At 35.2% G+C, this 9,701-nt stretch overlaps 1 protein-coding gene across 4 annotated transcripts in view; it reads right to left on the reverse strand.

The window, feature by feature from the left end:
* Positions 1–9,255, reverse strand: part of LOC109038577 (uncharacterized) — a 353,696-nt gene extending 344,441 nt beyond the window's left edge. Inside the window, exons 1-10 of one of the 4 annotated variants that reach the window (XM_019053675.2) lie at positions 9,058–9,255; positions 7,544–7,772; positions 6,129–6,269; positions 5,317–5,392; positions 4,093–4,235; positions 3,510–3,714; positions 2,850–2,981; positions 1,907–2,012; positions 701–830; positions 200–253 (exon numbers count right to left, since the gene is read on the reverse strand). In XM_019053675.2, coding sequence (XP_018909220.2) covers positions 200–253; positions 701–830; positions 1,907–2,012; positions 2,850–2,981; positions 3,510–3,714; positions 4,093–4,235; positions 5,317–5,392; positions 6,129–6,269; positions 7,544–7,762 — 1,206 coding nt within the window. In that variant the 5' untranslated portion in view covers positions 7,763–7,772; positions 9,058–9,255. Of the gene's footprint in view, positions 1–199; positions 254–700; positions 831–1,906; positions 2,013–2,849; positions 2,982–3,509; positions 3,715–4,092; positions 4,236–5,316; positions 5,393–6,128; positions 6,270–7,543; positions 7,773–8,758; positions 9,016–9,057 lie in introns of those variants that run through there. The other 3 variants (XM_072297640.1, XM_019053676.2, XM_072297639.1) reach the window with 3 other exon arrangements.
* Positions 9,256–9,701: the final 446 nt, after the last annotated feature.

A 9,701-nucleotide genomic window follows, 5' to 3' on the forward strand; every position in this document is an offset into this window, starting at 1 on the left:
CTCATATGACATGTAGAGCATTTCTTTTACATAGTCTAGCATAGGCATAAGGCTGTGAGGGGTGAACACTGAATCGCGAGAATTGGTCAGCATTTTAGAAATTTCCGCATTCCTGAATGAGCTTAAAGCAGGCTGAAAAAACAGTAAATTTTAAACATTTTAAAAGTTTAGTTGATCAAACAAAAGGTGATTGGCTTACCTTTATATCGTCCTCCGATTTCACAGTTATGTCCATCATAGCTCCACCAATAACCTAGAACCAAATAAATTAGAAATTAAATATGAAATTCTAAACTAGTCACAGAAAAAAACCTTGCTGAGTATCAGGAGACGTATGCTACGAAGAGAATTAATTTTGCTCTTCCATAATTGCAAAAATATTGCAACATCCATGTACCTCATAGGTGAAGATATAAGCTAAAATTAGATATTCCTTGACTTTCCCTCATCTAGAATTCATCAATTTCGCCTTACTAATTGCAGAGTTCCAAACTTCTTTTTCGTAACTGAAATTTCCTGAATTTGATTCAACACTTCTGAAGCAGAGATAATACCATTTTCAAAATTGATAAAAAAGTCACTGTTCACAGCGTGTTTTACACAGTTCTAGCTCCATTGTATTTTTAACTATAAAATTGAGATAACGAAAATTGTGATAAAGTTACCTATACATAATACAAAAATAATTCAAGATACTTACAACTACTTTTGATGCTGAAGGAGACGACTGGCTACTACCAGATTCTGCATTTTTCTCACTATTTTCCACACTAATTCTCGCACTAATTCCCGCACAATTTTCGGTGCTAACTTTCTTTCCACCTAAAACACTAAAAAAATTGACAGAAATTACTAGACTCGGGCTAAAAAATGTACATGAGAGAAAATTATACGCTCCAACTAGGGATATAAAATCACTACTTGGTCAAATTGAGTTATTGACATTCGAGAAAGACCTAATACAAGATTATCATGACTCACTCTAGTTTCTGGCATGCAGCGTAGGTCAAATTGCATTGACAAAGTGAAAATTCTCGCTAGATTTTGACTTTTTAGCCAAAAAAAAACACCATGGCCCCTGCGCATGAGCCTAAAGAATCATTCTAAACCAAATACAAATTGTAAAAGTCAGAGAAATAAAAGCAGGATTCTTTTTTGAAGAAAATCTTGCATTTACACAGTGATCAACCTCTCCATCAAATGCTACATTTTTTCCAGGAAAAATCCTGTTTTTATTTCTCTCAAGTTTGCGAATTTCTTTAATTGAGACTGATTCTTTAGGCTCATGCGCAGGGGCTAACGTCCTCTTCTTGGCTTAAAAGTCAAAATATGCCGAGATTTTTTACTTGATTGATGTGATAAATCGTACGCCAGGTCAACCATGCCAAAAATCAAGGCCAAATCATCTTAAGTAATATAAGAAGAAAAATTGGGGAGGGTTTCTAAGATCTGGAGAAAATGCAGAATTCCATTAATTACAAATTACATTGTGGGCATTATGATCACCATCTACTTTTCTCCTGATACCTTGAATTGATGGAAATGAGGGTATGATCAGGATTTGAAGAAATCGCAGGAGCAGATATAAATCATAAAATCTTGATTGTTTTAAAAGATTTCATCTCCTGACAGATTAATATAAAAAATAATTTAGTGTGGCAAGAGGTTTTTGAGAGCTGAGTTGAAGTCTATTAAAACACATCTGAAAAATGAGTCTGAGCTTGTGACTAAAAAAATTTCAATTCAAAAGATTCTTGAACTTAAAAAAAGAAAATTAGGCCATGAGATGGGATGGATTCATGAAGCGATTTAAAAAATCTGAATCACATTGATATTAAAATGGAGGAGTTTCCTCTCTCCCAGGTACCGACTCAAGAAAAATACACATAAATGATTGCTGTCTTACCTTTTCTGTGTTTCACCATGGAGGCTTAATAAATCAGAGTTGAGTTTACTTAATTCAACAGCTATCTGGCTCCCAACAAGGGCATTATTTTTTATCAGGGCAATATCTAAAGGAGATAGTCAAGGATATACACTTGCGCATTGAAACGAGTATAAACATGACATGCTCCGTTCAATCAAACTTGGATCTCTCATGCTCATTTCCAAGTTGGAACATCAATAGCAAATCGCCTTAAAACAAAATGTTTCCTATTTTGACCTTTCCTGAAAGAGTCAAGAATGGACTACAGTGGTGAAATACTTGGATCAACATCAGCAAGACATTTGTATAAATGGAATATATCAGTACCTAATTAATTAGCAGTAATTAGCAGTATGTGTATTAATTAAACCAAACAAAGGGCTGATAAACCATTGGAAAAAAAAATCTTTGACTAACAGACGGTTTCACCAACACATAGAAATTACCTGCATCTTTTTATCAAATCTACTTTCACGCATAGAGATAAGCACAGCTTCAAATAATTTGAAATAGACCCTGAAATCCTCAACTTCCCTTAGGAACTTACAACTATTCAAAATCTTCATCCTAGAAGTTATCAAGGCTTATGGGACTAAGAAAGTCAACCGAAAAAGTAGCCTTCTTCTCTAATCAAACACCTGTCTGAGCAACCGACCATCTGCTATCCTCTGCACAGGTCCACACTAAACCAGCTTCACGGTTTCGATATCGTTCTTGTTGCTTTGTTAATCAACTACAATAATCAGCCCTTCGGTGGGGCTGCAGGCAAGTTGTATCTGATTATACAAATTTTTAGCATACGCCACTACAACTGATTAATTATTCTCGATTCTCTGCTTCAAGTTCATGTTTACCATGAACTAAAACATGAATAAAAAACCCAGTTCAAGGACAAGAGGAAAAGTTTTAATAAGAAGGATACTAGTCTCTAGAGATTTTCCCTTTGTTGCATCTGCAATAGCTTTCAACAAAAATGGCGTGACATCTTTTCCAGCGATACCTTGTTCCTTCATTTCAGATAAAGCCTTCTGGATGACTTTATCCATGTCCTCTTCTGTAAAAACCATCAAAGTAAAACATAGCATTAATAAAATTCCATTAAAAGTTCAGTTTCAAATTTGAGGTTTTATTTTTTGGGGCATCAATTTTTGTCTAGCTCTCTCGATAATTTTCAAAGATTTCTGCAACAAGATGAAATCCTTTAGAGGAGTTTATATTTATATTTTTGCTCACATGAGATTTTTAAGTTTAGAGCATTCCCCATCCCATCTCGAGCATTTACCATGAACATTTTAAACCAGAGGCCAGCAACAAAGCAGATTTGAGGAAGATAAAATCACTAACTGTTACTATTCCTCAATTTAACTCACATTCCAGTGTACGTAGATAAAATCACTAACTGTTGCTATTCCTCAATTTACCCCACATTCCAGTGTACGTAGAAACTGCCTTGACTCCAGACTTTAATACATTGCCCATTGGTTACAATAAGTATTCAGTATTATTACAATACCGATATGATATTTAAGAGGAATCATATTGCAAAATCTACATGCCTAGTTTGAATTTTGCTTTCACTTACTCTTGATCAATTCAGATTGTTCGGGGACCGGATTGGCCAGGAGCAAGCCTGACTTACTGTTCATCATCACAAGAGATTCTACAAGTTTTGCAGCATCAGAGATGTTTTCAACATGATATTGCGATTTATAGCCGCTGTCCCGGCAGTAGAAGGCAGGAAAATCATTTGTTTCACCAAATGTTGCCACGCAAACTCCTTGTGTTTCCTGAAAACCAAAGAAATTTTAAATTATAATTCATTGTAATATCATTAATCAGCCTCCAAACCCTTTAATAAACTTACTGGGAAAATGTGTTTCTAGTCAATGAAGGATAAAACAACTATTCTTCATTCATGAAATTTTGGCATGATTTTCCTGGTCAAATAGAAATACTGTCATCATTTCATGCAAAATTTAAGTTAATTTCATTATTACAGTGCTCAATGCAGCGTTTTTCATTCACCATTTAACCTCCCCTGAGGACTTCAGACTAACTCAAATAAATTTCTTCCTGCCACCTCTTTATTTATTTATTTATTTTTTTTTTTTTTATCCAGAACTAATTTTACGACATAAACGGTTCTTGATAATTCTAATGGTTACCAAATACTCCAAAGTCCGTCCTATATCCAAGATAGATTTGACACCACTGGATATAACTGCAATCGAATGACGTCCTAGCTCAGTTAAGTCTGCGCTGATATCTAGACTTGTTTGGCCATCTCTATGCACTCCTCCAATTCCTCCTGAAAAACCAAGAGAAAACACTAATTTTGGATGGATAAAAATACAACTACTAGCAAAAATAAAAGAGGAACTTTACAAATAGAGAAGAGTGATACAAAATTAAAAGGCTCAGGATTGGCAGCCCAAAAGGCATACTGCAAAAAAAATATTGAAATTCCCAGCAGTTTGATGCAATGAAATTGGAGTCTCTTCTACCATGAAATAGGAATATTTTTTCATAATTTGGTCAATCCAATGCCAACTTTAGACAATTATTAAAATAGGTTGCATGTATCATAGGGACAGGCAATTTGCACCACTTTTACTCCAATAACTTTCGATTGATTGGACGAGTCCCTTCCGAATGTAGATTGGTAATATACCAACAATGAAACTGTAAAAGCACGTCTCTCATTTGCAGTGTTTCAAAATCCTTGCTCCCATTTTATTTATCACAGGAGACGGGACCAACGCTGTGGCTTGAGATTTTTACAAAATATTCCTCATACAGAGAAGAAAATTGGGGTTATTAGAAAAAGTTGAGTGTTGCAAACAGAGATGTGCTTTTTCTGCCATTTCTTATGTCAATACACAACACTTGGAAGCAGTAGCAACAATGTTAGCACGTAATTAGAATTATTTGTAACCTTCGTTACTTGGAAGAAATGAATGAACAATTAAGGATCCCAGAGGATTATTTGCATTGTTTTTAAAGTTGGTCAATACAAGATTGCCCATTGAAAGGACAGTAATGTCGGAGAAGGAGATTGAAAGGATAAATATTGAGAAAAAAGAACAGGGCGGCTTTGCAAGTTACCTCAAGCAAACTTGAGTATCCAAATTCAGTGAAGTAACTGAGTTCAATTCTTAAAACCAGAGAGGAAGATGTTACACACTAAAAGCCCTTTGGTTTCAGGGTTAATAAAATGATCCTCATTATGATTAATTTTCCTGCCAGAGAAGAATTTCAATCAACAACTTTTTTCGTACTGTACTCATTACTATAAAAAAAAAAAAAGATTTTTTCCACAAAATTGTTGATGTAACTGTAAAAAGTAAATGTAAATATAAATTACTTGCAGATGACGACTCAAAACTTACCAGTGACAAAAATTTTGATGCCAACTTTGGAGCACACGAGTAAAGTTCCAGAGACAGTTGTCCCGCCATTCAGTTTCTGAGAACCAAAATAAAAATCATAGAAAAAAATCACACTTCTGTTCCAAATATTTTGCTAGGTATAAAGTTGATAAAAATAGATTGCTCAATCCATCAATGAGCTATAAACCTCTTAAATGATGATTTTTTAGATAGGTACTGATGATTGATGATTTTTTCAGATATTTTAGATAAAATTACGAATAAAAATATGTGAAAAATTGGGAGGAAATTATCCACAAGTTTCCCAGAAAATTCGTAGTTTATAAGAGTAAAGTTAGCAATGTCTGAAGACTCATGTGACTTCTCCCTCAGCACAGTAGAGTAGCAAAAATTTCACCGACTGTTCTCAGCTAGTCAATTCATTTACATATTTTAGCGAATTATTGTGTGTTTTCGAATCATTACTGTAATGGATAACATTGTAAAGTTGTGTTTGATGTTGCGAAGCCATAATTATTGGTAAGACAGCATCAACAATGTTTTATCGGCATATTGCACAAAGTGTAAATGTTTGGAAAAAAATATGGGATGGCAGCCACTTACACCATGCTTGAACTACTATAACTTGGTCATTTTTTTCTATCTAACTGACTCAATCGACTGCTTTTAATATCTTCTTTCAACTGAAAGAAAAATTAGCTCGATAGGTTTCTTAGTTTTTTAATTACAGTGCTAGTTCTTGTTATTTTAGGACATTCGATAGAGGTAGGAGCAGCTTTTGTGTTTTGAAAATAAAACAAGGATACCAGTACCTTACTTAACACAAAGGGAAAATCCCGCCTTGAAGACTTGATTACAGGAGTGTCAGGCTTGGCCAAATAATTCAAATCTTCATCAGAGAGACCAACTTTGATTGTCCCTCCCAATATCGCTATTGTTGCAGGTATAGCACCCTAAAATAAAGAGAGAATTCAAACCAAGTCTTCATCAATTGAAGGTCGGAAAATTGAAAAAAAGAGTATAAAAGCAAGATCAAATATTCAATGAGAAGAATACTTTGGACTAATCATAGTTTAGCCTCTGGTGTAGTTGCGGCACTGACATTTTCATTTCATCGGCTTGAACTGAATCTTTATCTTCCCTTTTTCATATCGATTTGCACTTTCACTCTGGGATCCAACGATGAATTTTGAGTAATAGACTCCAAAGCCATTCGCAATGCCCAGTTTTGCAGTAGTGATATTCAATGTTCATTTCTGTTATCAATTCTGTTCTGTTAAAAAGGAACAGAGCATTTGAATGTTGCCAAATTTCCTCTCAGAAAATATTTATTTTCGAAGAAAGTTATGAATATTTATACTTGAAATTTTTGAACATTTTAGATTAAATTTCGAACAAAATTCCCAGAAAAATCGGAAGTAAGATATTCACAAATTTTCCCGAAAATGGTTGGAGGGAATTTGGCAGCGTCTGAAGGCTCATACAGCATCTTACCTTAGCACGATAGAATTCGAGTGACTGTCCACAGGAAAAGAACCATTGGTACCAAAAAATTCAAAAGTGAAATACTGATACCAATGCAAAAGGAAATTGATGGTCAAAGTTCGAAACCAAGTAACTCCATTTGCGACGTTTCAAAGTTTCTGTTCCTGGTTTATTATTTTTTTTAGGAGAAACAAGCCAACTTAAGTAATAGCTTGTAATTTGCATGGAATATTCTACTAATAGGGAAGAAAAATCAAGTAAGTTTTCAAGAAATTATGCTGACTAAGTACTTTCCCAAAGAAAAAATAAAGTAGGTATGACAGGAGTTCTGCTACGTTGCAAATGGAGATACGTGGTTTTGCTTTGACCATCAAAATGTCCGATGACTGTAAAGTGCAAATACTTTAAGTCCAACGAAACTGGATTCAGAAGTGCAGAAAGTTCTGCGGAGCAAAAATCAGTTGCAATTTCAGTATCAAAATGTTTTAACTCCACATACTTACACTTCAAAAGTACAAGTTGAGGAAAAAATGTAGACAGTCAGATCTACTCCAGATCCATCCCTTCTTTTTCATGAAAAAAGTAACGAATCAAAGAACTTCCCACAGAAAAATTTTCAGACAAACTTATGGATTTTCTTATGCCGTGTGTTGGCCATAAATTACGTATGTTCTGCACCTCTGAGTGAAGTTATGATGACCTAAAGTACCTAAGTAATTCAATTTTTTCTCCACATAAGTACCTGACTCCGAACAATTTCTTCAACTTCTTTCGCTGTTTTTAAGTTATGAGGATATGGCATGCCATGGGTTATGATTGTTGACTCAAGGGCTACAATGGGTTTTCCAGAAGCAAGGCCATTTTTAATTTCTGGAAGTACATCCAAGGGTGTGTTAGAGCAGAGAGATCTGGATCTATGGTAGAGGTGGCCGGTAAACTGAGATAAAACATACTTCTTCATGGTGGAAGATCTGAAAAAGAGAAAGATAAGAATGCTAAAAGATCGATGAAGTAAAGAGTTCAGTGATTGCACAGGAGATCTAGACCACTTGAAGTAAGCTTTCTCAGTTATTGAAGGTCGAACGAAGTCGGAGCATCTTTGGGACGAGTTGGGAATCGAGCTCAAGAAATCCAAACTGCATTGTCCCATAGCCCTCCTAGCTTCCTTTGGAGGGTAAAAAAAGAGTCCTGATCTTAAAAGTAAAGGTATCCAACGACATTTTATATTACTTTAACAATATCAGAAAGTATAAATTATTTTAAACTGTCTGACACCAATAGGTCTATTCCTCTCTAATTCTGGATAAAATGTATTGGGGGACAGAGCTCCAGGTTGTAAATTCGCGCAGAGGTTAGCAATAAGACACATCCCAGGGTAATTTGCCGCAAATAATCCGATTTTAATCATAAAATTAATATTCTCAGAGACTAATAACCTGCGCACTCATAATTTCCCCAAATCTCCTAATCGATTTGGCAGCGTAGCTGGTATTTTGAGGAAGGAGGCTCTGTCCCCTATCTGAAAAATCAGACAGGGCATAGCAGATTTTGAACTATTTGCTATCAACTAATTTAAAAGTTCACCACAATTTCTGATTTTGTTAGAATGGTATCAATACATTTTGCTTAGAACCTCACTTAATCAGCAGCCCCCCCCCCCCCCTTCTCTAAAGAATGAATGATGTTCAGCAGGAAGGAGGGGAAAGCGGTTTGAAACCAAATCAACCCTTTAGTATGTGTCCACGTCATTCATCAAAAGCTTTCTTGTGTGACTTGTTACGTGAGAAGTTTATTGTTGGAGAGGATGCACAGCGCTTTCCCTCATTTGATATTATTCAATGGCTGATGTTATTGAGGACTGTGCTGGAGTTGACTCCGATTCGCTCAACTAAGTATACGATTTTTTTACTTGCTTTATGATGCATATCTAATATGAACTGCTTTGTGAGAAACTAACAAAAATAGATTGCTAACTAAAATAATTGCAGATTAGGTGGGCGCTGAAAACAGTGATGACTTGCTTAAGTATTTGGCAAAAAGTAATTCCGCTTATTAATTGAAGGGTTCCTTAATTGAAACTTTCCCAGGAACTGATCATTGACAGCACAGATCATTGATGTTATATTGCACTAAACAACGATTGAACAATTTCAAGTACTTTATGAAAACAAATATTCATTTTAAAGTAGATGTACAGAATTTCTGCTGATATCAACTGGATTGCATCATCATAATAGATAAGTAATACGGTCGAACCTGTAAGCCAAAGGAATCCAAATTCAGATGAGATTATAATTTATTGCTGACAAATGACAAGGGCAGTGTAAACGACGAAGATTATTCACAAATACCAACAAAACCTTTGATCAAAACACCGAGTAAATAGATAAACGATATAAATTCCACGAACCGCGACACGAACATTAAATAACCTCAAAAGTTTCGAATATGTCAACATTTTTCCCGCCTAAACTGGCGAGATCAGTCTCATTTTCAGTGCGCGGGAATTTTGAATGCATGCTCCAATGAAATGAGAGCGTATCTTACTAATAATACTGTTGAGGATCGATAATTTTCAGAGAAAAGATTGTTTGCATAATGCATGGCTTTGAGAAGTTTTTGAAGCTTTTTGGCTTTTGAAAAATTTAACGAGAGACTTTTGGAGATGGTGTGCACTTATATGCATCAGCCATGAAACTCGTTTCAAACTTCACCATACATTGCAAAATGAATTTTGACTCAAGTGTTTGCTCGGAGCCCCTACACATAATTCTCACGGTGATCTCTGTTAGTTAGTACCCTTTCAGAGATTCAACATTTTGCGATTCGAGATAGGAGGAACGTGAGCTTGCAGATTTGGGACAATACATAATACCTATCAAACATTAAAGTGGCTACGT

Source organism: Bemisia tabaci, chromosome 3, assembly GCF_918797505.1.
Source record: "Bemisia tabaci chromosome 3, PGI_BMITA_v3".
Classification (NCBI taxonomy): Eukaryota; Metazoa; Arthropoda; class Insecta; order Hemiptera; family Aleyrodidae; genus Bemisia; species Bemisia tabaci.